Source organism: Orcinus orca, chromosome 12 (assembly GCF_937001465.1).
Source record: "Orcinus orca chromosome 12, mOrcOrc1.1, whole genome shotgun sequence".
Lineage (NCBI taxonomy): Eukaryota > Metazoa > Chordata > Mammalia > Artiodactyla > Delphinidae > Orcinus > Orcinus orca.
This window is the reverse complement of record NC_064570.1, coordinates 66,717,045-66,744,985: the sequence shown is the minus strand read 5'-3', so window position 1 is coordinate 66,744,985 and position 27,941 is coordinate 66,717,045. Positions and strand designations below refer to the sequence as shown.

Below are 27,941 nucleotides of genomic sequence, written 5' to 3'. Positions count from 1 at the left end.
TGAGTTATGAGTTCTTTAGTCTCGATACAAGTCTCTTATCAGATACGTGATCTGCAAATGTTTTCTCCCATTCTGCGTTTTCACTTTATTAACGATGTTCCTTGAAACACAAAAGGTTTTTCATTTTGATGAAATATAATTTATGTACTTTTTCTTTGGTTGCTTGTGCTTTTGATCTCGTATCTAAGAAACCATTGCTGAACCCATGGCCACAAAAATTGACAATGTTTTCTTCTAAGAGTTTTTGCCCTGACATTAAGGTTTCAGATCCATTTTGGGTTAATTTTGCATGTGGTATGAGGCAGTGGGTGTATAACTTTAACATTTGTTTATTTCTCAGGACAGAGGATCGGCCCCATTGGCTCAAGTGAAGAGCTGTGGAAAGGCCCCAGTAAGCATCTGCAGCCAGATTAGGCCAGAGCTAGGTGGGACTCTGGTCACACACAGCCTTGTGTCCTACATCAAGGGTTCAGGCCTATTTTAAGAGCAATGGGAGAGACGGGATCAGATCTGTACCACGCACTGGAGAAGACTCCAGCTGCAGTGTGCAGAGTGGGGCAGGAATGGAGACTTGTTAGAGATAATTGCACTAGTTGAGAGGAGATGATGGCTAATTAGGGCAGTGGCAGTGAGCATAAAGAGAAGTGGAAAAATGCAAGAGAATATTCAAGGAGGTACGATGAACAGGAGATAAGACCAAATGACATAAAGAACTCAAAAGCAGGTATGAATAAAGTCACTGGTTTTATTGAGCAGCTCAAACTAGTTCTGAAGGCAACTTTTAAAGAGGCATTGCAAATAGCTTTGGAGCAATTATAGCCTCCCACGATGCCTGTTAAGAGTACACTTTTTTTTTTGGCTGCACCGCACAGCTTGCAGGATCTTAGTTCCCTGACCAGGGATTGAACCCAGGCCCTGGGCAGTGAAAGCGCAGAGTCCTAACCACTGAACCTCCAGGGAATTCCCAGAGTACACATGTTAACGTCCACATTTTTCTTTGTTAAAACTCAGGTTCACTAAATGCATTCACCTTTCATATACTTCTTTGCAAGTAATAAAACAATATAAGCTTTTCAGTACTTCAGCCTAGGTTTCTGAACAACGACGTCCAATTGTGTGAGGTCTGCCTGTTTACTGATTCTGCTCTATAAAAATGGGAGGTCTCGAAGGACCAGAAAGTTTATTCACAGCCCAAAAGAACTAAACGATTTCTTACTCTCCTGAAATAGGAAATTTTATGTTTTCATAGTCAAAATAATAAACAATTTTTGAAGGTTTTTTAAAAAAAGTAGTTGAGAATTTTGATGAAATTTATTTATTTCAGTAGAATAAAACTATAAGCAGCATGAAAATATAAAGTGCTACATAAAAGCCCCACAATACATAAAATCTGAAAGGTTTCATTGGTTTAAACAGTTGCAGGTGAAACAGACATTATTTATCTTTTCAAGCATATGCTATGTTAACTACCTTGATATGTGCTATGTCGGTCAAAGGAAAAGCCATGAGTTACCTAAGTCTGAGGATTGGAGGAAGGAGTCCTAAGCCTTTACCTACCAGATCACACATCCGGTTTTGGCCTTATGCTGTCAATAAGGGGTTAAATTGGGGCTTTAAAAATAATAGTTTTCTGAAGAGGCCCTTTATCGGGATGTAAGAATGGCTCCAAAGGCCAGTTGTGTTCATTAACCCCACAATGGGGGCCAGATCAACAACTTAAGGAGTTTCAGGTAGCAATAGGAGCTGAAAGGGAAGAAGCAAGATATGCCACTTTCAGATACGTGTATCAGGTGCTTAAAACAAACAAACAAACAAAACAACAGCACAAAGAAGGAGATGGCCGCTGTTGATGGGTGGAAGAAGAGAGGAGGATCTGTAGAACGCGAAATCTCCTTGGCTTCATCAGTTTTAAAGTACAGACACACCACGGAAACACGCAACGAGATCACATAGATCGAGGCTGGCTCAGTGTGATGGAGAGGAAGATTGTTCCTAGCACACGATTAACCTCAGGATAGGCTGAGAGAATGCGGATTTCCTTCTTCTCAGGTGATAACATTACCTGGTCTTCCCCCGTGAGTCAGTGACCTCTTGCTAGGAGACCACTGACCACTGACCCAATATTTCTGATATTTTACATTCCAAACCAAGACTTCAGAATGTACTTTCTCATGGCAATAAAGTTATAAAATGGTAACCTATAATTTTCCTGACATACGAGGTCTTCATAAAGTCCTTGGGCCTTTTAGACTTTACCAACTTCAGCTTGTAGATATAAGAGAAACAATCTGTAAACACTTTAAAAATGCCAATTTATTAAAATTTAAGAAAACTGTGTATTATATAGTAGTATACAATACGTTCTTATTTTAGATGCAGACATAACTGGCTATAAGATGAAAACAAATTGTGTCTGATAGTTCATAGAACCAAAATCCTATCAGAGCAGAAGTAAAAATTAAATTTGCCTTTAAAATCATTTTACAAATTGTTTCTATCTTGTCCATAATTTCAGTTAGTTAAAGCTACATAAGGACTTTATAAATACCATTCCCCTAAGTATTCAAGATACATTATGGACTAATGGATTTTGTCTAATGTGGCCTTGTCTAGAACCTAAACATGATTTACAACACTGAGTCGTAAAAAAAAAAAAAAAAAAAAAAATTAACTTACAATTGCACTTTTAGAGCATAACCTATTTGAAAGCTGGGGACTGCCTGTATTTAAAAATTAAATCTTCATTAACAATACCCTCAAGAGTGCCCTCAACGCTGCTCTTGAACATGCTGAAGGTAACATTTTTCTGTGATTATATGTTCTCACCAGGCATTATTTATGATGATAAAATTATCTACTAGAGTCTGTGGAGCTAGCTAACACTAAGTTATATACTGATTTATTGATCAATATATCAATAAATATATGGATATATATTGATATATTGATTTTGCACTGAAAATTATCTCTTGGGCTTTGATTAGGTGGGCAGTTCTAATTTCTATCACTGTTACATGGGCCCTGAGCTTTTATATTAAAATGGTACATGAAATATTTCAATATTACGATATTCCTGGAATAATTAAATTTATAGTGATTATAAAGCTAGGCATATAATACAACTCAAAAGATATACAATTCAAAGTACAGCCAACATTCCAATCTTAAGATCCTCCCATTTAACTTGTGGAAGAAAATCAAGCAGTTTCCTGGCTTGGATCCTTCCTTCCTTAAATCAAAGCTCTACGGAGGGTTGTTTTCCTTCTTTCTTTTAAAATCTTGTGTGTGAATTGGAGAGAAGGGGATAACAGCATATCAAAGTGGTCACAAAGCATTATTCCCTCTTCAAGTAACATCCAATAATAATGATGTAATCTCATTTCCTCAGAAATGTTCGACCAAAATAGTTTACTTTCACCGAAGAATGTTTAGGACACAAAGTCAGTCACAGAATGGGCAATTCCAGTATGTCTCATGTGAATACATTTTAAGCAAGCTATTTGAGGAGTTTTATTTTCCCTTTTTTTTCAACTCTTATCCCTATATCATTCTACATTAAGTAGAAACAGAGTACTCAATAAATGGTATTGAGTAACTAGTAATACTCATTGGAACTTAAAATACCATTTTTTATCCAAAAAGTTTAAAGGGCTATACAGAAAAGTATCACAAATTTACATAAAGAGAAGCTGAGGCATGAGAAACAACAATAAGTTATTTCCCTATAAAGCAGGTCATACAGAGAGACAAGGGACTTTGACTTCCAGTCCCTTATACTAAGCAGGACACAGTCTGAATGTCTAGCTCTATTTATACTGAATTATAAGGATCAAAAAAGGAATGAAGGGTAAATACAAAATAATCTTTTTGTAAACAATTCTTAGATTATACCCAATGCAGAATGTTTAATGAAGTAGATGAGTCACAGCTCTTAAGACACGAAACAATATTATAACTCAAAGTCAAATATGTACTCATTGGCCAGATATATCCGTCGGAATATAAGAGCTGCCAATGCCAAAGTCAAGATGACGATCAGTACAGCAGATCCGCCGTGATCAGTGTGGTGGTCTCTTGGCGGCCGGCCCTGGGTCACAGCTGGTGAAGCAGACGACCTTCTCTGACCCTGCTGCCGGGCCCGGCGCTGTCGAGGGCTCATGGAGGTATCCTCAGCTACAGGTTGGGCAGGTTGTTGAAGGGATGCTGCTAAGGTGTTCTGGACTCCACACTATGAAATTTTAACACATTTTGTTTGAAACTGGCAAAGAACACTTGTATACGTACATACAGGCTCTTCAACAGCACAAGGAATCTCCGAGCGCTAAATATGACTAAGGGCAAAACTACCAAGAATTCTCTGAATGCTGAGATTGGTACTTCACCCCCCGGAATAAGCCAGCAACACAATTTATTCTGAGTGCTCACCAGGTAGAGGAGGGATTTACCAGCAACAAATAAGACAAGGACAGAGTTTGCCCATATTCTCCATAGATCGCTTTGTACTCTCCTCCAGCAGCAATTCAAACAGTATCTGCTAGGCATCTGGGTACCTCCCTTCTTTCAGGAGAGTCAAGGAGGGAAGCAATTTGATTCCCACTTCTACATAAAAATTTGCCATATTCTAAAGGGCAACTCGCAACAGTGTTCTTCCCCCAGTGTTATCGTATTACATCAACAATCATAGAACATAGGAAATAATTTCAAACCATATGTTCTTCATAATAATATTGTTATAAAAAATAGATGTGGTTTTCAAACCAGGCTTATCATTTCTCACAATCCCTGTCAACTGAATTGAACACAAGTCTAGAAGAACTGTTTACTGTGTGTTTGAACTGTGTTATTCTATGAATGTAAAGCATGAACCCTTGTCAAGAGTGCCCTGGGTATGTGCTGAGAAACACGTGGAGGTGGTTAGGGGAGACTCAGTGTATCCCCCTGAAAAGCACTGGATGTCAACTGCTTTCCATCGTTTCAATGAACGCTTGGTCAAAGCATAAACACAGTGTGGTACCAAGTGATTCAAAATCGTAAATGTGTTCTATAGACAAGAAAGCTCTACAAAATATGAATTCCACTTTATTTATATAGATACCTTAACTCTACCTCTAATAGCCCAACAGTCTTTCTTATATTGAAAACAACTTTATGCTGATTATAATAGTGTCAAGACACATTCTTTCAAGTAAAAAATAAGAATGTATGTTTTATTCAGAATAACTTTTTAAATTGAGTAATTACAAAAAAAGTATTGAACGAAGATACTTTTCATTATAGAAATTTTCAATATTTAGGAAAAAAAGGAATCTAATAATGTAATTCAAATACCTTTTTTTTTTTTAAAGGTAAGAGAATGAGCTTTGTCCTGGCAACAACTGTAAACATAGGGGAAAACTGCTGATCTAAGTTACCTGCAGAAGAAATTACATTTTAATTCTGACAGCACCCCAACATTAAAAGATTTAAATAATCTGAGTTTCTAAAAACTATCCTTTGGAAGCACTCACATGTAGTGACCCCTAACCCAGAGGTAGAAAGGAACTACCCACTCTGAGTTAAAAACAAAAGTGCCGATGCTGAGTTAGAGGGCCATGAACTTGGACTTCCATACTCCAGGGCTCAGGAGCAAGGTGCTCACTGAAGAGCAGATACACAAAGCTGTTACATTTTACGATGTCTAACGTTGCCACACTGTGTCATGTAATGACTTATTACAACATTCCGCGGGAAATCTCCCATTCTTCCAGCCATTCAGCCAAGCAGACAAAAGTGTCTGACAGAGCAAAAGTACTCAGGGCTTATAAGGAAATGGGCTCTTAAGGAAAATAAAAGAACAAGCTGGTAGTATCATTTCAGAAACTAGCATAAGAGACTGACTCATCTTAAAGCTTTGATTTTATACATGTTGTTTTTTCCATTAGTTTGAGGGGAGAACACTATCCTGCCCATATACCTGACTAAAACAGGGAGTCTTATCATTACTAGGCTGGCTTCGCCACTTCATAGATGTGTGACCCTAAGCAAGTCATTTAACCTAAGACTCAGCTCCCTCTCCTGTACAAGGATACGATCCAGTTCAGTAGTTGCGAAGATTAAAACAGGATAATGATATAAAGTGCTTAGGATACACAATTGCTTATTAAATGTTAGTCATTATTAATATTACTATCGATATATCCCTTTGAAGGCTCCAGATTTAGGTAACAAAAAAAGTCATGACTTTATTTAGGACTGCTTTTCAGAACTTTATTTAGGGCTGCTTTTCAGAACTTTATTAGTATGATTATTTGGAGTTGAAGGACTAATTGGACTAAATTTTGGTGGTTCATATTGAACTGCAGATGGAGAATCAAGTGGGCCTTAGCATTTTCAAAATGCCAGAGGTTTGGTGGTAGGACTTTTAAATCTCTGCTGTTTGCCTGAACTTGTTCAAACACACATATCACAGAATGAAGACTTAAGTCATAATAGTTTCCATTTCCTTCATTAAGACGAAGTGATATTTCTGGGAACGTAAAAGTATGTGATATTTATATTTAATTAAATTACATTTAAATATATATAAAAAAATCACAGTCACAGATAAGTCCCTTGTTATATATAAAAGCTTTTCTATAGTAACCTAGAATAGCATCTGGGAGGGAGTTTTGTGTTTGCTTTTTAACAAAAAATGAAATGGCTTATTCAGAACCTCAATCCCTGGGAAGAAGAAAAATGTCTGACAGACTGGAAAAACATAAATCGACCATCAGTATTGTTCCCATTTCTACATAGCTAAAAAATCTGCATCAAATAAACAGATGGCCTGATGTTATCTGCTGTATTTAGACTTTGGGCAATCTCTCGCCCCCTCAAGGCTAAAAAAACATACCTTATCTGGGATTTGATGTATAACATCTCAGTGAATTTATATTACACTTGCATGTAAAGCAGCTATCCCCAGCCAAAATGAGGTTTCAGTTACTTCCACAGTGATCAAATTATATAATCACACTCTGAGATAATCTGTATGTAAATGTAGTTAAGAGCTAAATTTGCAACTGTATGCAATTTTATTGTTTTAACCAGAATTGGTATCAATTACCTGTACCTACGAAAAAGAGTTCTGCTTTATGTACTTTAAAATCTAAATGGGTGGTGATCATTTTGCAATGTATAGAAATATCAAATCACGATGCTGTGCACCAAACTAACGTAGTGTTGTAGGTAAGTTAAACTTCCAAAACAAACAAACTCATAGAAAAAGAGACCCGACTTGGGGTTACCAGAGACATGGGCCTGGGGGTAGGGGAAACGGATGAAGGTACAAATTCCCAGTTATAAGATAAATAAGTACTAGGGATGTCATGTACAATACCATTAATAGAATGAGCGCTGCTCTTTGTTATGCATGAAAGTTGTTAAGAGAGGAAATCCTAAGAGTTCTCATCACAAGGAAGAAATATTTTTTTCTTTTTTCATTTATTTTGTATCTCTGAGATACTGGATGTTCACTAAACTTATTGTGGTAATCATTTCATGGTGTATGTAAGTCAGATCACTATGCTGTACACCTTTAAACTTATACAGTGCTGTATGTCAATTATATTGCAATAAAACTGGAAGAAAAAATGAGAAAAATATCAAAATGGAAAAGACTACTGCAATAACAAAACTACTGTTTGTGCAGTCTAATTTACTAAACTTCTTGACTACTTTATCTGTATTCCTAGTATTTTTTTAGTATTTTTTTTAAAGTGCCAATCCTAAGATTCATTTATTCAACCAACAAATATCGATTGACCATCTACTATATACAAGGCACTATGCCAAGCACTAGGGATATTGTGCAGTAGAAAGACAGCCCTGATCCTCAAGGAGCCTACATTCTGGGAAGGGAGATAGACAATAAATAACTAATTATAAAATAAATTACAACTGGAATAAGTATAATTGGAATATGCAACAGGAGACTTGACATAGATTTAAAATAGACTAAAGACAGATTTAAATACATCACAAGTATTAGGAGACTGTCCTTATAGGTGAAAAGTGATTACTACCCTCCTCCTCTCTGTAATAGGATGGTTCTATTTAAAAAAAACTATTTATGATATAAAAAAAAATTAGAGGGCTTCCCTGGTGGCGCAGTGGTTAAGAATCCGCCTGCCAATGCAGAGGACACGGGTTCGAGCCCTGGTCCAGGAAAATCCCACATGCCGCAGAGCAACTAAGCCCGTGTGCCACAACTACTAAGCCTGCGCTCTAGAGCCTGCGAGCCACAACTACTAAGCCTACGTGCCACAACTACTGAAGCCTGCATGCCTAGAGCCTGTGCTCCACAGCAAGAGAAGCCACTGCAATGAGAAGCCCTCACACCGAAACGACGAGTAGCCCCCGCTTGCCGCAACAAAGAGTAGCCCCCGCTCGCCGCAACTAGAGAAAGCCCACGCACAGCAACGGAAGACCCAACGCAGCCAATAAATAAATAACGATTAGAATTCTAAAGGTGAAAAGTAATCTGAATTTTTTTTTTTTTTTTTTTTTTTTTGCGGTACGCGGGCCTCTCACTGTCGTGGCCTCTCCCATCGCGGAGCACAGGCTCCGGACGCACAGGCTCAGCGGCCATGGCTCACGGGCCCAGCCGCTCCGCGGCATGTGGGATCCTCCCAGACCTGGGCACGAACCCGCGTCCCCTGCATCGGCAGGCAGACCCCCAACCACTGCGCCACCAGGGAAGCCCTGAATTTTTTTTAAATACTGCAAGCTAAAACATTTACTGACTAAAATTAATTCACTATATCTCTCTGTAATTCATGAAATTACATAGGCAACACATAAAAATGATTTAACTCTTAGCATGCACTTTTTTCTTATACTTCCATCTCCAGTCCCCCAAAAACTTCCTTTAGAGCACCCTCTCCCCTGCTTTCTCCAATCCACTTCTTTCTGCCCATCTCACTCTCTGAACGGGAGAAGATCACTCAGTCCCACTTTATAGTAAGTATTCCTGAGTAAAAGGAAAATCTGTATTTGCCCAGCTTCTATTTCAATTTTCCTGACCCTTTAAAATCCTCTATAAACTGGACAGGGGGGAAAGATGTGGCTACTCAGCCAAACAATCTGTTACGAAAGACAGTTCCTCTCTTATATATAGGAAGGAGGGACTTCCCTGGTGGCGCAGTGGTTAAGAATCCGCCTGCCAACACAGGGGACACGGGTTCGAGCCCTGCTCCAGGAAGATCCCACATGCTGCAGAGCAACTAAGCCCATGCACCACAACTACTGAGCCCGCGCTCTAGAGCCCGTGAGCCACAACTACTGAGCCCGTGTGCCACAACTACTGAAGCCCACATGCCTAGAGCCCGTGCTCCACAACAAGAGAAACCCGTACACCGCAAGGAAGAGTAGTGCCTGCTCACCACAACTAGAGAAAGCCCATGCACAGCAATGAAGACCCAATGCAGCCAAAAATAAATAAATAAATTTATTAAAAAATTTAAAAAAAGAAAGGAAAGTCAGTGTTTTCCCCCATAATCTTAATTATTTAGCAACAGTCCAGTCACAGTTTCTTAATCAGTCTCTCCAACGACCAAAGCCCGCTAATGTTTAGACAATAGGTCAGGGCACAACTAATAAGACCCACAGCATCCGTGGAATCTTTCATTCAATAATTACTTATTAGACACTTACTGTGTACAAGGGAGCACCGTCCAACAGAACTTTTTGAGATGATAATGTTCCGTATCTATGCTGTCTAATACAGTAGCCGCTAGCCACATGTGGCTCTTGAATACTTGAAATGTAGCCAGTGTGACTAAGGAACTGAATTTTTAATTTAGTTTCATTCTGAATAAGGTAAATACAAATTTAGATAGTCACATGTGGTTAGTGGCTACTGTACTGGACAGAGATGGTCTAAGGCAAATCTTTGACTCCAGGCCTTTAAGTCACTGCCTTAATGCCTTTAAGTCAGTGCCTTAATGCAGCTTAACAAACCTTCCAGAGATAGAGTGCCTATTTAGAAAGCAGCTAATGTATGTATATTTTGTTTCATTCAGAGTCTAGCACTATATTGAAACTAACTTTTCAGAAAAGTCATAGAATTCTGGAAGGACAATAGGACCTAAAATGTGTTTAGTCCAGCCCCATTTAACAAAAAAGAAGGCTCAGAAGATATGAATAACTTGCTTAAGATACTATAATTCAGGCTTTCCTGGTGGCGCAGTGGTTGAGAGTCCGCCTGCCGATGCAGGGGACACGGGTTCGTGCCCCGGTTCGGGAAGATCCCACATGCCGCGGAGCGGCTGGGCCCGTGAGCCATGGCCGCTGAGCCTGCGCGTCCGGAGCCTGTTGCTCCGCAACGGGAGAGGCCACAACAGTGAGAGGCCCGCGTACCGCAAAAAACAACAACAACAACAAAAAAAAACAAGATACTATAATTCACTAGAGGGAGAGCTAGGCTAGAACCCAACTGTTAGGAGGACCAAAATATTCAGATATTTCATCTAGATATCGTCTCTTCTACTGCAAATAATGACAGTGGTATAGATATAGATATAGATATAGATATAAAAGACAAGAGCCATACCGATGTACTTGCTGTAGCACCCTGGAATGTTGTAGGTATATCATCCTGTAAATCGTTTAGTGAAAAAGAGTGGTTTAAGTCCGACTCAGTGATAGTCTTTCCAGATGAATTGACTTCTGCCTATAAAAAAAAGATACACCCAAGAGCAGTGTCACAAGAGGAGATGTACAGAATAACCCACAACCTACTAAGTCCTCTCCTGGATTTATTTTAATTAGTACTTTAATATCAACTAGTCAGTTAAGCTCTGAGCATTCATTCGTGTCCAATACTGTGCTAGGTATTTTAGGAAGAGTAGACAATACCTACTCTCAAGGAGCCGTTACTTGGTGAGGAACAAAACTAACACTTCTGGTTCACGAGCCACTCCAAAAAGCTCTAAAAACTAAAGATTTTTGTAGTTTTCAGGCAAAGTCTGACATGTGAGGCTATTAACAGTCTTGATCGCACATTACTATAAATATTCCCAGGTTTGCTGATGAGATATTAATAGATTTGATTATGGGGTGCTGCCCTAGATCCCACTATGGATGTTAGTACAGGTTTAATATTTCTAAAATCTGAAATTCTGATGTACAAAAGACATCTGGCCCTAAGATTTTCAGAGAAGTAATGTTAAGCACAATAGGAATCCTCAGAAGGAAGAAAATAACCAACATTTATTAACCACCTCCTCTTCCAGGCACCGCAGTAAAACAGAAGGGAAAATTTCTCCCAAGAACTGGACATGGGAGGATATACAAGATGTAGAGAGGGGAGAAAAGGGAGGAGGCAGCATGTTGCTTAAGGCAACTCTTTCTGATGGAGCTAAAAATTAAATTCCAGAAGGAATTATATGCAGAGCAAAAGGATGAGAGACATGTCAAAATATTAATAACAGCTATTTCTTGGGGATGGGATTATGCATGATTGTTATTTTCTTCTTATCGTTTATCTATATTCTCTATAATAATAGTTTAAAATTTATTAAGCACCAGAGACAGTTCTAAATGCAATACATTTAAATGAGCATTAACTCAATTCTCGTAAGAATCCTACAAGTACCATTATTATTCACAGATGAGAAAAAGGTACAATGTAAGTAATATGCCTGATGTCCTACTAATAATAAGCAGCAAAGCTGAGATTTGAACCCTGGCACAGTATACCAGAGTCTAGGTTTTAACCATTACTATGCTATAATAATAATGCTGCTTCTGTGAATACATATTATTAGTTTTATAATAAGAAAAAATTATTTGTAAAAACCTCAGTGAGACAGAACTACATTGCTTTACTTTCTGTCCAAAAGTTGGCAATAAACAAAAGGGCTACAGAATTAGAATTTATTTACAAATTTAGAGTACCTTGAAACTGATTTGTCTAGCCAGTTCCTTGGCTTCTTGGTCAGCCTGACTTGAATCGCTTCCAGATTTTAAAGGCAACAGGACATCCTTCATGGCAAAGCCACATCCCTCACAACAGAAATCTTGTGATCTGGTAAGAAGCAATTTTTTGATGGGTATAAATCAAATACTTGAAAGTTAATCCAAGACAGTCAAATACTGAATGATTAAATTTAAAAGATCACTCAACAATTCCATATCACACTCATCTACATGCAAATTAGACAATTTTGGCAATAATTATAGTTCTGAGACAAATACACAAGTTAAACTGTTTTTTAAAAAAACCCATGTCAATTATACCTCAATTTTAACAATCTGAAATTTAAAAAAAAACACAAACTAGGGCTTAGATTTCATTTTTTCCTAACATACTGCCTAAATAAAGTAAGCTTTAGATCTGTAAGATAAAACATATAAATTGTTTAACTACACTGTCCTCAAGATCACACATAACAAACCTATGTTAAGTCTATGTAAAAAGTCCATTTTAAAGCTCAAATCGGGAATTCCCTGGCAGTCCAGTGGTTAAGACTTGGCACTTTCACTGCTGTGGGCCCGGGTTTGATCCCTGGTAGGGGAACTAAGATCCGACAAGCCGTGCGGTGCAACCAAATAAAAACAAATTTTTTTAAATAAAATAAAATAGAATTTACAGACATTCCCAAGGAAAAACTCACAAACCCTACTCATCAAAATAGTAGTACAACTTGAAAGATCAGAGAACTTGTGGAAAATCCAGACACTGAAATTCATCATTCATTATAATAAGTAGAGGCTCAAAATAAGCCTGTTAACTAGACTATTTCCTAATATTAATTTGTTTCTGTATGTTTTTATTTTCTTCTTTGTATGACTGGAAGTAAATGTGTATAATATGCAGAAATATATATGGTTACATTGCTGAACTTTTAAAAAAACTATTTTGTCCTACTTCTAGTTCAACAAAATAAGAGTCTTAGATCTTGCAGAATATACTATTTATAACTTCATGTAGACAAAATATATGTAAAAGTTGTGTTAATTTAGTGGTTTTTTTTGTTTTTTTTGCGGTACGCAGGCCTCTCACTGTTGTGGCCTCTCCTGTTGCGGAGCACAGGCTCCGGACGTGCAGGCTCAGCGGCCGTGGCTCACGGGCCCAGCCACTGCGCGGCATGTGGGATCTTCCTGGACCGGGGCACGAACCCGTGTCCCCTGCATCGGCAGGCGGACTCTCAACCACTGCGCCACCAGGGAAGCCCTAATTTAGTGTTTATTGATGAATGTTTTTTGTTTCAATAGAAGTAGCATTGCTGTCCATATCCTTTGAGAATCAGTTGTATCCAAATTATTTACCTTAAAATGTGTTCACTTTTAACTGAGAAGTCAGATGAAGTTTAAAGGAGAAAGTTTATTTTTAATATATTAGTATTAGTTTATCCACAAGGACAGTATGCTACCATGGTTGAATGCAAAATCATGTTTTAGAAAGCCTGTATCACAGACTAAGAACCTAGAATATATAGAGTGAGACGTCTAAACAAAAAGTTTTTTGGTTTTTTTTTTTTTTTACCTTGTATATGAAATGAACTGGATGGAAGTATCAAGATAGAAAGTCGACACAGGAAATCAAAACAAATGCTATGTACTCCAAGTACATATTATAGTTTGTGAATAGTAGCTGCAAGGTATATACCAAACTTGGGAATAAGGTTTAAAAAGAAAAGTTGCTGATAAAACAGGGAGTGTATCAAATCTTCCCGAGGCTAAAGTCTATCTGATTTAACAAACATCTATGGAGGGCCAATTCTGGGCTGTGCTAGGGTAAGATATACTATAATTTAATTAACATAATAGGTCTGAAAGGTGGTAGGCAGCAAAGTCCAGAACAGGACAATGATCAAAATCGAGAATTAGGGCTTCCCTGGTGGCGCAGTGGTTGGGAGTCCGCCTGCCGATGCAGGGGACGCGGGTTCGTGCCCCAGTCCGGGAGGACCCCACATGCCGCGGAGGATCCCACATGCCGCGGAGCGGCTGGGCCCGTGCGCCATGGCCACTGAGCCTGCGCATCCGGAGCCTGTGCTCCACAACGGGAGAGGCCACAACAGTGAGAGGCCTGCGTACCGCAAAAAAAAAAAAAAAAATCAAGAATTAGTTTTAGCACTACTCAAAGGAGAGGCTACTCTGAATCTAATGACTAATCTGGGTTATACAGACAGAATGTACTTGATAAAAACCAAGAAGGCAATACCACTGGGAAACTACAACTTGATAAAGAAAATCTTTGCTTTATTCCAGATCATTTATTGAGCACTTGCTATGTGGCAGATGCTACAGATACAAAGATGATAAAATGGATTCCCTCCCTGCCTTCAAGGAGTTCTTAAACTTTTGTGGAAAGCTACATACATATCATTACTCTGGCTCTTTTCCATCTGTAAAACTGCCCAAGTGGAGATAAATGACCAGTACTATCTCCTAGAAGGTATCGCTCATTGTAGGTTGATATTATCAACTACTTTTTAAAACTAGATAGCATGAAACAAATTCTTTAAAGTCTGGTCGCCCCTGGGGAAATTGATACAACTGAATTTCTGAAATAGCAAAACTAAGACTAGATCCTGTAGAACCAAGGTGAGTCACAAAGAGACAGAGCCTAGCTCCTAGTAGCCATTATCCAGAACAGTATTCAGATCGTAACAAATAAGGAAATGCAAAACTTACTTTTTCGCAAGGGTTCTTCTTTCCTCAGGTGTGTAATCTAGAGAACCTATGGCTCCCTCTCCTTTTGTTGGCATAAACCCAATGATGGCTAATAATGCTGTTCTTACTGAAATAAAAAGTAAACATCAATCTAAGTTGCTCTGTAAAAGGAACTGGGTTTACTCTGGAAAGAGAAAAAGAAAAGACTCATAGGGTTTCACTGAAGAGGTACAAGTAGGGGATTGTATTAAAATGATGCAAAAATCTAGACAAGGAAAAGAATTTTATTATTTATTCAATAATATCAAATTATTTATCCAAAACAGCTTCAACCTCAGGAGAGTATTATACATTATTATTATGAATTGACTAAAGTTATATAAGATTTATATTCGCTTTAAATACTCACTACTCCATGACGGCTGCCAAGTTTCAGGATGATGTCCCGAGATGCTCAAACAGATTTTCTTGCCTACTTCAAATCGTCCATTAGCCTTAGGAATAAATAAGGTATTTTAAATGTTATACATGTGTGTGTTTAATGTTTTATACTTTAAAGTATAAATATATTTTATACATAAAGAACTTTTAAAGATAATTTTTTAGAGAATTTTAAAAGGATGGAACCTCCAAGGGGATACAGATTTTTGTCCTCTTACAGATACTCCACAAATATTTGCTGGATTCTGAATGAATAATAAAAGCTGTTTTTAGAAGTTGTAGCAGCTTTGTGAAACTGAGTTGCACAAGTGACATCTAAATAACTGACATATAAAGATGTCCTGATATCCTCCTCTGTGTCTAGTATGGTGCTAGACTCTGGGAAGGATCTAAAAGAGAAGAAACTAGATACTGGGGAGGAAGGCTCTGAGATGGGAGTGATTCTCAGAAGGATGATGCAATTTCATACAGGAACACAGAAGTGAAACACGAGAGAGAATGATTTCAGTTTTGTCTTGGCAGAAGAGCTACTGATGATGTCCGGCAGGCAGGCAGAAATACAGACATGCTGGCATCAGAAGAAGATAATACATTTCTGGTACCTGACTTTCACAGAGGTGATCGTTGAAACCATTTCATAGAAATAAGAGAAAACAGCTGTAGTCTGAACTCGTAGACTATCCATACTGAGGGGAAGGATAGGAAAAAGAGGCATGAAGTTAGAATATAAGTTCCACGTGGGCAGAGAATTTGACTTATTCTCTGCCACACCCACAGGGTGCATGACACGTGTTTAATAAATATTTGTTGAATGAAGGCTGGAGAAGACTTTTCAAAGAGAGGAAGAGAATCAGAAAGAGTAAGTACTGAAAACCAGTACACATGACGATATCATCGGTGAACAGCTGCTGCCCCACTGGCCCCCACCAGTTTCCCCACGCACCAGCCCTCCCTTCAGACCACCTGGCTCTCCCCACGACCTAGCAACTAAAAGAAGGGAAGGGCCCCTCCAGGGCCTCCTGCTCCAGCCCTACTGTCAGCATTAACAATTCTCAACAACACCTAGTGTTTAGGAAGCAGCTTCTATATGCCATGAACTTTATAGTGTGATTATATTTACCATACACATCCCTTTTGACAAATGAGAAAACTGAATTTCAAAGAGCTTATGTAACCTGCCCGTGGTGTAATGGAAACCGCACTGGCCAGAATCCAGGGCTATTGGTTCTAAAACTAATGCTCTTTCCACTACACCAAACAATATAGGTAAAAGCAACATTAACTTGGTGATAATGAATATCTTTTCTTTTACCATTTGCTAACCCCATGTGTATCAGATGTTTAACTTAAACTTAGATGGAATAGGATGAAGACTGAGAAGAGGTGGTGAGATTTCTCAAACCGGTCTCTGAGACTGGTGTCTTAAGCCTGTTTAAACAGGGTGCTATGTGTGGGAACCAGAACACAACAGGCTAAACTAGAGTTAGCATGCCTTGAAGGTTATCAGAAGAGAAAAATAACTGCAGCTTAAAGTGGTAGCAGAGATATGGGAAGGTTTTTGTGTTTTATTTTTGCTTCTTTCAAGGTTAGGGGATAATTAAACACACATAAATGAAAGGAAATGAAGGAAGAAAACCTTAACACTTAAGAGAGGAATTTACTGATGGAATACTGTCCCAGGAAACCAAAGAGAAAACTGGATCAACAGCTTTCCTTTACATGGAGATAAAATATGTGAAGATGGAGAGAAATTCTAAGATATAAATAAATAGTAATAACATAGCTAACATTTATTGAGGACTGTGTCAGTTCTTATTCTAAGAGCTGCACGTAAAGATGAGGAAACTCAAGAACAAAGCATAAGAAACGTGAGAAACTGAAGGAGATAACGTGATTAAGAGGTACAATAACAGTAACTACCCTTTATTGAGTACTTACCATGTGCCAGCCTAGCACTTTGCATACATTAATTCACTGAATCCTAACAACCACACTATGGCAATTAGTATCATGAGTACTTCTCAGATGCTTCAACTTCCTAAGAATTTTTTTCCAGAAAAAAATACAGTCCAAGGTCTGATCTCCAAAAGCAAAGTTATAATAATAATGGTCCACTTTATTTCTTAATGAAAATTAGTATGCATACACACTTTACAGCCACCAGGAAGAGTTACACCAGAAGCATTCCAAAAAGTCAAGAATTCTTACCGTTAGGAGAATAATGCTTGGTGGTTTCATGGGATACTCTGGTGGCAGTACTATTCGTCCATGATAAACTCCTCCATCAAAATCTGAATCTGGGGGCCCTCTAACTGTGAAGTGCCACTCAAAAAGGTTATCCTGGACAAAAACAACAACCAACAAGGAATCAAGAACATTAAAAAGTTGGATTTTTTTTTATCAGTGAGTATTAGAAACATGGGTGTGAAAAATTAACGTTTTATAATACTGCTAGAACAGTTTCTAATGCACACAATGTCTCAAGAATAAAAGTTATAAATAAAAGCTATTAAATCTAGTTTTCATGTCCCATAAGAGCTAAAATGTTTTTAAACAAATGCATTTTAAAACATCTGAGCATTGTTATATATTCATAAATAAGATTATAGATTTACATATTTCCTATTACTTTAGCTCCATTTATTTTCTCTGAAAATCTCTTCTGGAGCCCTGAAGTTTTAACCTGGACTAATTGCTTTCTTGACACATTCCAAAATTCGTCACTTGAGTGTCTTCTAGGTTTACTGGAATCTCAATCTTCCTCTGTATTTATTTGTTGTTGTTTGTTCTTTTGGTTTTTGCATTATTTTGATGTGGTTTACTGTCAACTATGTGCCTCTGAAAGGAACACAAGGAAGAAAGTTTGTGTTCTGGTCTGAAAAGATATTTATTCTGAGTTCATGCTGGATTGTTTTCTGGATGGAGATTTAACTAATTAATTAGTTAAAAAATCATTTGATCTAAAAAAAGATTATAGACTTAATTAAACTGTAAATTAATCCTTATATCCTAATTAGTGATAATTATTATTTATATAATCAAATAATTTACTATAAATTTAGATTGTTTTAGCAAACCTTTAAAAATTATCCCTCATAGATGCCTAAAAGCTCTTTAGTAAGTGGTCAGTAATATTAACACATAGGCTGTTAACATCATCTTACAGTTAACCACGTACTTCATAGTTTGCAAAATGCTTGCACATATTATCACATCTTATTCTCACTATTACCATGAAAACCAGATTGGGCACATTTAAATACCCTCCTTTCACAGATGGGAAGACTGAAGAGAGGTAGAGATGTTCGTACAAAAAGCCCAAACTAGCTGTAGAAACCCCTCAAGGGGCTAAGTCTTCCACCTGTAGAGTCTGGAGTTCTTTCCACTTTCCCTCCTGAGGGAAGACCTAAAATTAATTTAGTATCTGAGGCCCACTTTATAGAGACCAGAAATCTGCTTCTTCTAAAATGTCTGATTCTGAATGGCTAATAGAAATACTCAGTGTACACCTGAAACTAACACATTGTAAATTAACTATACTTCAATTTTTTTTAATGGTTAAAAAAAAAACCCAAAAAACTCAGGAACTATAGGGAATAAAATATATCAATAAAGCATATCAAACACATTTGTAATGACTCAAAGCAATGAAAAAATAATTTTAAGAAACTTATTTAAAATATTAAAGTATTAAAATACATATGTAGAAGACAGAGATAGAAACTAACCTCTAAAGGCTGTGCATGATAATGATCTGTTGGATCTTTCAATTCTGCTGCTTCTTTCATTAAACGTTTAACGGCTAAAATAAAATTCACAAGATAGAGACATTTAAAATTTACTTTTCTAAGTGATTAGCACAGATTTACAAACCTAATGAAAAAGTTCCTACTTCAACAAAAAATGTGTAGAGGACTTGTTCAACAGAACATATCATTTAATTATGGGATAACAGTAATAATGGTGGGGAGGAAATGGTAGCTAGGCACTAGAAGAGTTACACGTTAAATTATATATAGGGAAGTCTCATAAAGTCACTATTTTTATTTAGTAAGTACTTATATATACTTCCTATATGGTAGCACTCAAATATTAATTCATGTAATCCTCAAAACAACTCTATGAGATAGGTGCGATTTTTAACCCCATTTTCCAGATGAAGAAACTGAGACATGGAGAAATTATATAACATGTCCAAGGTCACACAGCTGATAAATGACAGAGCTAGGATTCCAACACAGGCAGTCCAACTCTATCTTGTTAAAATATTTAACAAAAACGTGGCCTCTGGAACTCATGCTCATGAACAGTAAACCCCTATATCCTCAACCTCGTGGGACTTTCTACCCACTATCTTGCATTAACTTAATGGCACTGTCCCCAGAGGTCAATGAATCTCTATAGCCCTAGCTGAATTCCTTTTTGAAATGATTCTTCGGCTTAATTAAAACCTCCAATCCACTGATGCCATAACATTCTTCACCCCACCTATACCTATAGTCACTTCCCTCTTCATCCACACTTTTGGCTCTTAGGAGTTCCTCTTTCATGTTCCCCTGACAAAATTTAATTCTAACTGAGCCAACTCAACCATCTTCTTTTTCTTTTTAATATTTATTTTATTTATGGCTTGTTTTTTTTTTGTCTGTGTCGGGTCTTAGTGGCCACACACAGGCTCTTCGTTGTGGCGCACGGGCTCCAGGGCATGTGGGCTCTGTAGTTTGCCACGCGCGGACTCTCGTTGAGACGGAGCTCAGTAGTTGTGGCCCACGGGCTTAGCTGCCCCACCGGCTGTGGCATCTTAGTTGCCCGACCAGGGATCAAACCCGTGTCCCCTGAATTGGAAGGAGGATTCTTTACCACTGTGCTACCAGGGAAGTCCCCCAACCATCTTTTTATCTGGAGTCTATACCCAAACAGCTGAGTATTACTGAAGGGGGTTTAAAAAGTCAGAGACGGGCACATTGATGCCATTATAGAGTTATTAACAACAATCTCCACTGGGACACAATGCCACCCTGTGTTCCTACATTTCTCCAGGAAGCCTCCACCCAACCCCCTCCAACTTGGACTATCTCACACCTATTTACTCTCAATTCTCTTCCGCCTCTTTCAGTTAATGGCACAGACTTTTAGCCCCGTGATCAATGACTATTAATAGCTTATGACAGTTTACAATCCTATGTGTATCTGTACCCTCTTTGCTCCCCTATTGGTTCACAAAGGTCAATCCTTTGATTCCAGCCCCCTCGCCCTCAAGCTTTAGGTGCTAAAAAAATGTCAGGATACTGGTGTAGGATGCAGGAGAGCAAAGCCACGGAAACACCAGATGGCCCAAGGCTCTACAAAACTCTGCTTGAGAACCAACGGACACAGTTCAATACATGCTATGAGAGAGGTGTGCACCAGGTGGGCACCTAACCTGAGAGCAGACAGAAGAGAAAAGGGGTCAGGTACTGACATCCAAAAGAAAGACAGTAGGAATTACCCAGCTCGGTATGAATAAGCAGAGGAAACAATAAAAGTAAATTTGTGGTGGCACAGGTTGGAACGTTACGGGTAGAGGTTAACTGAGAAGCAACTCTCACACACTACAACCAAACAGTTCGGTATGTGTCAGGACTTTTTGCATAAAATTTCATTTTAATCAAGGGTTCCTAAGCTGGAAAAAAACTCTAAAGTCACTACCCTATTCCATAACTATTAATATTCTTTTCCATCTCTGACGCAGAGAATTTGTTCATCTGATTAGCAAATATTCATTAAGTTCATACTAGATGCTATAGCTACAACCAAAATAAAATATAGCGTCTGTTATCAAGGAGCTTATAGGCTGGGGGGAGGAGTCAATACAAATCAGCATGATAAATGAATGCTATATTAGAAACACGCACATATATACTGAGACACGATCTCCCGCCAAGTTCCAGACACTAACTAGGCTTTGTTCAATTCTTCGCACACAGTTCACCTTCTCTCTACTTCAGACCTTCCTTCCTACATAGCAATTCCTCAGCTTGCACTGCTGTTCCTCCTCCCTTCCCCCACTTCATCATTGAGTCTGGCTCCCACCAGACCTTTATGAAATTTACTCAGGAAGGTCTCCCTGACACCTTCCTTTGTCCACTCTCAGAGGAGCGACTAGAGATTTCCATTTGGACAAATAAAAATCCTTGAGGAGTCCTGGCAGGAGAGTGGAGCGCAGGAATGCTCTCTAAGTTATTTCGTTTGGAAACCACTGCCCTGGATACTGGCTTGAGTCCCCTTGCTCTAAGTCCTCTTAACACCCTGTAATTTTTCTTTCATAAAGTTCATCTCACTTGTGATTAACACCTGTCCTTCCTGCTCAACAACATTTACTTCACTGCAGTCTCCTCAAGGCTTAGCACACAGTAAGCACTCAAATATTAGCTGAAATGAATTTTACTATCTTCCCCCCAACAAAACTCTTTCCAAGGATCTGATTAAAATGCAGTGATTTTGGGGACTTTCCTGGAGATCCAGTGGTTAGGACTCCGTGCTTCCACTGCAGGGGGCACGGCTTCAGGGAGCTAAGATCCTGCAAGCCGCACAGCGTGGTCAAAAAAAAAAAAGCAGGGGGCTTCCCTGGTAGCGCAGTGGTTGAGAGTCCGCCTGCCGATGCAGGGGACACGCGTTCGTGCCCCAGTCTGGGAGGATCCCACATGCCGCGGAGCAGCTGGGCCCGTGAGCCATGGCCGCTGAGCCTGCACGTCCGGAGCCTGTGCTCCGCAACGGGAGAGGCCACAACAGTGAGAGGCCCGCGTACCGCAAAAAAAAAAAAAAAAAAAAAGCAGTGGTTCTCAAATTTATTTGATAATGAGATAAAATCCTTTGTTCAAAGAAAAGTTTAAGGAGAACCTCAATAGGTAAAACATAACAGCAGAGCCAGCATGGAAGGGCCTTCAGGCTATTTATCCACATCCGCCCATTCTACCTAAGGGGCCCACGGAAAAAGAACTGAAAGCCCCTGTTTTAGAGCCGTGTAAAAATATCACTAAGAATATAATTAGATATAAATAAAATCATGGAAGTTGTTATGAAGTTAATTAGTTTAACTTGATTACTGCTGTCAGCAATCAAAGATGCCAGGAAGACTGTTTTTCCTTTATCCCTCATCAGCAGGCTGCAAAATGATTAAGCAGAAGAGGTCAGATTTTATGCCATTCCATAACATTACCACATTTTCTCTGCCTCTTCGTCACTCAGCTCCGTTCAACAGAGGAAAATAAACACCCAACGGATATTATGAGAGATGTATGAAAGGGTCGGAATTGCTACAGGAAAGAATTTAAAGGAACAATCATTGGCTCAACCACTACACAAGTTGATTTTATTAGTCCACGGGCCACACAGGCACATACCATGTGAGAGACAAAGTACAAAGCCAAACAGAACGTAAGATTATTCTAGTGTTTTTATAATCTATTTTTTCTGAAACAACATATACTATGAACACCTTTGTGAAAAAGAACGTGGACTCTGGAATTAGACCTGCATTAAAATTCTGGCTCTGGGGACTTCCCTGGTGGCACAGTGGTTAAGAATCCACCTGCCAATGCAGGGGACACAGGTTCAACCCCTGGTCTGGGAAGATCCCACATGCCGCAGTGCAACTAAGCCCGTGCGCCACAACTACTGAGCCTGTGCTCTAGAGCCCGCAAGCCACAACTACTGAGCCCGTGCTCTAGAGCCTGCAAGCCACAACTACTGAGCCCACGTGCCACAACTACCAAAGCCTGTGCACCTAGAGCCCGTGCTCCACAACAAGAGAAGCCACGACAATGAGAAGCCTGCGTGCTGCAACTAAAGAAAGCCCACACGTAGCAATGAAGACCCAATGCAGCCAAAAATAAATAAATAAATAAATTTTAAAAAATATGGCTCTGATATTTTGTAGCTCTAAATCCTTGAACAAGTCACTTATAATCTTATTCTGCCTCAATGTTCATATCTGTCAAATGAAAGTCAATAATTTTGTCACATAATTCTTTCCTTTTCACCCCTTCCTCTTCCCCAGGTCAGAAATGGACTGAGATTTAAGGCCCTCTCAATGATTCTCCCTGGTTCAAATCCAGGCCATAAGTATATGTAGTTGGCCACATGACATGGCTCCCTAGCTCCCCAAAAGAAATATCACTGCTATGGAATAGTCAAGATTCAAAGTACCACCTGGAAACTAGGGCTAGAGCATAGTCTGCCTCTCCTGATACTCCATCTCTTGCTACCACACGGATAGTGAGGAAACTTCTTCCACTCCAGCTCCTCTCTTATCTCTTTGCAAGGTTATCAGTGGAACTCTCCAACCATGGTAAGACAAGATGTGCCAGGAAAGAGAAGGAGGGTGGGGAGCGCCTGCATGCCTGCCCTCGTTCTTCCTTTTCATGGAGGCCACATGATCACTCTGGATCCAAACTCTAGGCTCTAAGGGCCTCCCATTAGCGCTCTTCACATGCCCAGGTAGCTCACTGGGCTTTGAGACAAAGCTCCAGCTAAAGGGGTCTTTTACACGTCACTGTCTCTCATGCATCTGTCTCTCTTGGAAAGTATCAATGAATATCTTGATATCATCCATCTCCAGGTTATCGAGGATGTGAATCCAACGTCATGCTCCCCAACCACATCTTCCTGCTCCCATAGTGAAGGCACTTAAGCAAATACTTAAGGACTCATGTTTCTGCCCACAAAGACCCTGCAAAGGTATCCATTCAATTTAAATATCTGAGCCATGGAGATAGAAGAATGACTAAGACCTGCTTCTTGTCTTCAAAAAGCTTGTAGTGAGAGAGAAAGACATGAAAACAATTACAACACAAATATTGACCAAGTATGCACAAATATAGGGACTACCTTAGTCTGCCTATGGGAGCTGGACAAGGCAGAACCTTAAAGAAGCTTGAAGAATTAATAGGAAGTTCAAATAGATAAAAGGGAAGGCATTCCAAGCAGAGGTTCCAACAGGGACCAAGGCATATAGGTGAGAAGAGCTGCTCCATCTGGAGAATCACTCAGGCAAAATGGGTAGATGGTAAAAATGCAAAGGAGCACAGGAGTGATAGGAGACGAGGCTGGTGAGGAGGGCAAGCTAAACAGTTTACTTTGAACTTAATCCACAGCTATCAGGAAGCTACTGAAATGTTTTCAATTTGAGGAGTGACCTAATCAGTTTTTGTTTTGTTTTAATTGATCTGGTGACAACAGCGAAGGATTAGATATATGTGACTGTGTGTGTTGGCACCTGCGTGAAAATGCATGCATTTGTGTGTGTTTCAGGGTAGAGCGTGGAGTAAAGGAGTAGACCAAGAGATCAAAGATGACGCCAGTGGATTCCTGGGTGGCTGTCAAACCCTGGGTTAGGAATATTAGGGTGAGGGGCAAGCTTGGGGGAGGAGAGAAAACTGATTAGTTTGGTTTTGGGTTTTTATACCTAGGAGAGATTTTTTTGGTCTGTGGGAAATTCGGGTAAAGATGTTAAATCACCAGTAAGTTCTATGTATCTACAGCCTAGGAGAAGGGTTTAAATTGGACATTAAAGCTTGAGAATGATTAGTGTGAAGGGGCAGTAGACATCTGGGCATGGATAGAATAACTGCTAGGTTTCTGATGGAGGTAGTAGGTGCCTTTACACCAATCTCTTATATGCCTGCCAATCACCTGCTGAACACAACCCATAGGGCTCTTCCAAAGAAATCTGCCACAGGAGGTTCATTACACATATGTCTCCCTACTTCGTACTCTGATATCCTGCGACTTTGGCCAGAACGGACCCAAAAAGAGATCAGGGAGTCTGATGCAGAGGCAAGTACTGATACGCTAGCCAGAGGCTTATGAAGTGGTTCCACACAGAGCTCTGCACACAGCCAGAGGTCCATTCCAGAAAGATTGTAAAAAAATATGTTTTCCATTGTAAAGCAATTATACTCCAATAAAGATATTAAAAAAAATGTTTTCCCATCTATAAAATGAACAAATTTACTATCCATATGCTAACACACTGGCCTTTAACCAGTTATTTGTACTGTCTTAACTTAATTGCCCCATCCATACCTCTAAGACAGCTCCACATCAGATAGAGAGAAAAAGTGTTATATCTCTTACATTGTGCAGTGTTTTTAAACACTTCCTTTCACACATGCGTTACCCTACGAAATGTTACAAGACAATAAAACAAAGGAAGGAAACATTTGCACTATGCCTCCTGCACTTATTCAATAAGTCGCATATCTCATCTAATTTACCTTTTCCATGAACTCTAAATAATCTGTACAATGACCAAAAAAGGTTTAAAATTTTTTTTTCATTTTTAGAACAGCAGCACTACCTTTGAGGAAATGAAACCAAAAAGAGGAAGCAATTTATTACACAGTAGAAACATGTCTACCCAAGTTCGGCCAGATGACAAGTAGGTCATATAGTATAGAAACATACAACATTCTGGAGAATTTTAAATGCTTACCACAATCTCAGGTATGATAACCTAACAAAACTGAGCAAGGTCGTCTGACAACAATCTCTTGGGACCCACCAATCCTCCATTCCAAATTGCACTATTGTACAATTGTACATTTTCATTATTCTCTGGACATCCCACTAAGTACCTCAGCTGTCTCAAGGAACTTGATACCATGTGACCAAGGAGTCACCCTACATTTTACCCACAGAGTTTATTAAAATCTAGCACAATCTTAACAATCTAGTCATTCTACCATCTAATCTTAAAACTAAGCTTTTCTTTCCCTCTTTCTCTTTGATCTTTTTTTTTTTTCCTGGTGTTCTTAGGAGATGGGCTGGGGGCAGGGATTGTGAATCCACTGAAATTGAATCCTATAAATGTATTTCTTGGAGAGCCCATGGCCTTTGCCAGATTTTTTTTAAAAGTCTTTGCCTCCCCAAATGTTATGACCAATTCTGTAAACTTAGTTACCTAAGAACGTGTCTTAGCCTGACAGCACTCTGGTTAACAAAGCTCTGTTCAATCAGTATCCTCAGGCTTTTCTGGATTCTTTGTACGTTTTTAAGTTATTTTAAAAAATCAAGGATCCACAATTAGCTCTTTCCACGAGCATGCTAATCTTGCTGATTCTTACTGAGAAATTGCTTCTTTGGAAGGAAAAAAAGAACTAGCAAGGGTTGGTCAAACCATCACTAACATCCTAGGATTATCATTTAGAGCTAAAGTGTGGAGCTTCTCCCTCCTAACAAATTTATCAAGGTACAGCTCGAATACCATTTATAGAACACAAAGATTCGTTTCAAGCCTGTCTTAATCTGAGAGAGCCGCTTACTTTTCGTGCATCTTTATGATACATCAGAAAAGAATTTGAGGCTAGGATCGTTTGGTTGCTTCTGTGACTGAAGCACGGGCATTAAATACAGAAAGAGAAGTTTCTATGACTGAACATAGACATACATCATACTAGTCAGTATGGCAAAAATCATGGTTAGCTCTAAAGTACAGGGCTCAACTAGTTTTCGTAGCTTTTTGGTTAACTGGTATGGTCCAGAACATTTCCTTTATGTCTGTAATTCTATTCGCCCCAAATGCTGCAAACAGAACGTTTAAACTAAATCCTCAAATGCGAGTGGGTCAAGCAGCTAATAAAAGTCCGGTGGCGGTGACGGAGAAGGGCTAACGACGGTGTTCAAGGCGCAGGTAGGGCGAGGGGCTGATGATCACTATTACCCAGAGCCATCACCTTTACACCTGTGCTCGGGGATGAGTTGATAACCCAGCTCTACGCGACGAAAATGAGGGCAGGGCAGTCGCGGTGCTGAGGGGAGTCCCCAGGTTTGGTGCCCGCTCGGCAGCCCTGCTGCGCGGCCTGCACCAGCCCGGCAGGCGGCGGGCTCGCGTAGAGCGCGAAACCGGGAGCGGGGCCGCGAGCGGCGGCCGACGCGAGGGGACGACGGCGCGGGGCCCTGGAGTACGGGGTCACTCCTCCCTCCCGCCCACAGTGCGGCACCGCGCCCAGCCTGCAGCCCCGCTCACCCGGACTCTTCAGGTTGTAGCGGGTCTCCATGGCGGGTCGCTGTCCCGGCTCCGGCCTCCCGGCTCGCCGCCGCCGATGCCGCCACCTCTCCGCACCGCTGCCGCCCGGGTCTCAGCGTGGCTCGGACCGACGGGACCTGGCCCAGGAACCTCCGGGGACGCCGCCCAGCCCTGGCCAGGACTGCAGGCGGGGCGGGAGGGCACGGGCGAGGCGCGGGCTCCGCAGTGGCGCGGGCTCCGCGGTAGCGCCGCCTCCTCCGCTGCTCCCCCGCCTCCCTGAGGGCTGGGCAGGCGCCGGCGCCGGCCCGGGTGTCGCTGAAGCGGGGGCCCGTGCTGGAGGTCAGCGTCCTCGTCTGGCCGCGGGTCCAACGCTGCCGCGGTCGCCCTGCCTGCGTCACCCGCCCTCTCCCCGGTTTTGTGAAGTTGTCCTGACGTGGCAGTCGCTTCGTGGCGGGAGGGCGGCGCGGCCGTGGGCCACTTCGCCGGCCCCGGGAAGCCCGCTCCGAGATCTGAAAGAGCGAGCAGCGCCCAGGTCGTCTTCCTCTCACCCAGGGTCGCCCGGAGGCCGACCTTCCGCCGGGCCCATCCGACGTCCCCAGGCGCTCGCGGAGCTCCCCGCGGAGCGGCGCGGCAGGAAACGCCCCGGCCCTGCTCGCGGCGGGCTGGGTCCGGGCCCGGGCCCTCGACACCGGGTTCAGAGCCGACCCGGCCCGGCGCCCGCGTGCACCGGCGCCTGCCAAATGCTTTGTTTTTAGATCAATAGTTGTTTTGGGATGGAAACAGTTAAATCGGGAAGATAAAATCCAGTGATAAGGGATTGAGTAGGGCTTTATAAGGATTCTTTTTCAAACAAATG

At 40.4% G+C, this 27,941-nt stretch overlaps 2 protein-coding genes across 2 annotated transcripts in view; both read right to left on the bottom strand.

Annotated features, from left to right (window-relative positions):
* The window catches only part of GABRR2 (gamma-aminobutyric acid type A receptor subunit rho2), a 57,262-nt gene extending 46,572 nt beyond the window's left edge, over window positions 1-10,690 (bottom strand). Inside the window, exon 1 of the mRNA XM_033418821.2 lies at window positions 10,571-10,690. The gene's annotated coding sequence lies outside the window, so the exon portion shown is untranslated. The remainder of the gene's footprint in view (window positions 1-10,570) is intronic.
* UBE2J1 (ubiquitin conjugating enzyme E2 J1) lies at window positions 1,300-27,423 on the bottom strand. The gene is made up of 8 exons (XM_033418820.2): window positions 27,086-27,423; window positions 18,807-18,880; window positions 17,287-17,418; window positions 15,047-15,131; window positions 14,659-14,764; window positions 11,917-12,046; window positions 10,571-10,690; window positions 1,300-4,228 (listed from the first exon to the last, which is right to left on the bottom strand). Exons 1-8 carry the CDS (start codon window positions 27,114-27,116, stop codon window positions 3,950-3,952), a joined length of 957 nt encoding a protein of 318 aa, XP_033274711.1. The 5' UTR covers window positions 27,117-27,423; the 3' UTR covers window positions 1,300-3,949.
* Window positions 27,424-27,941: the final 518 nt, after the last annotated feature.

Excerpts from the sequence above, each read along its gene's own strand:
- UBE2J1 (XM_033418820.2), bottom strand. The coding sequence starts at position 27,116 with ATGGAGACCCGCTACAACCTGAAGAGTCCGG. Across the intron at positions 14,765-15,046 it reads TTGGCAGCCGTCATGGAGTA|TAAGAACAGCATTATTAGCC; the intron begins GTGAGTATTTAA and ends TTTTTATTTCAG. Across the intron at positions 4,229-10,570 it reads GTGCTACAGCAAGTACATCG|TGTGGAGTCCAGAACACCTT; the intron begins GTATGGCTCTTG and ends AAAATTTCATAG.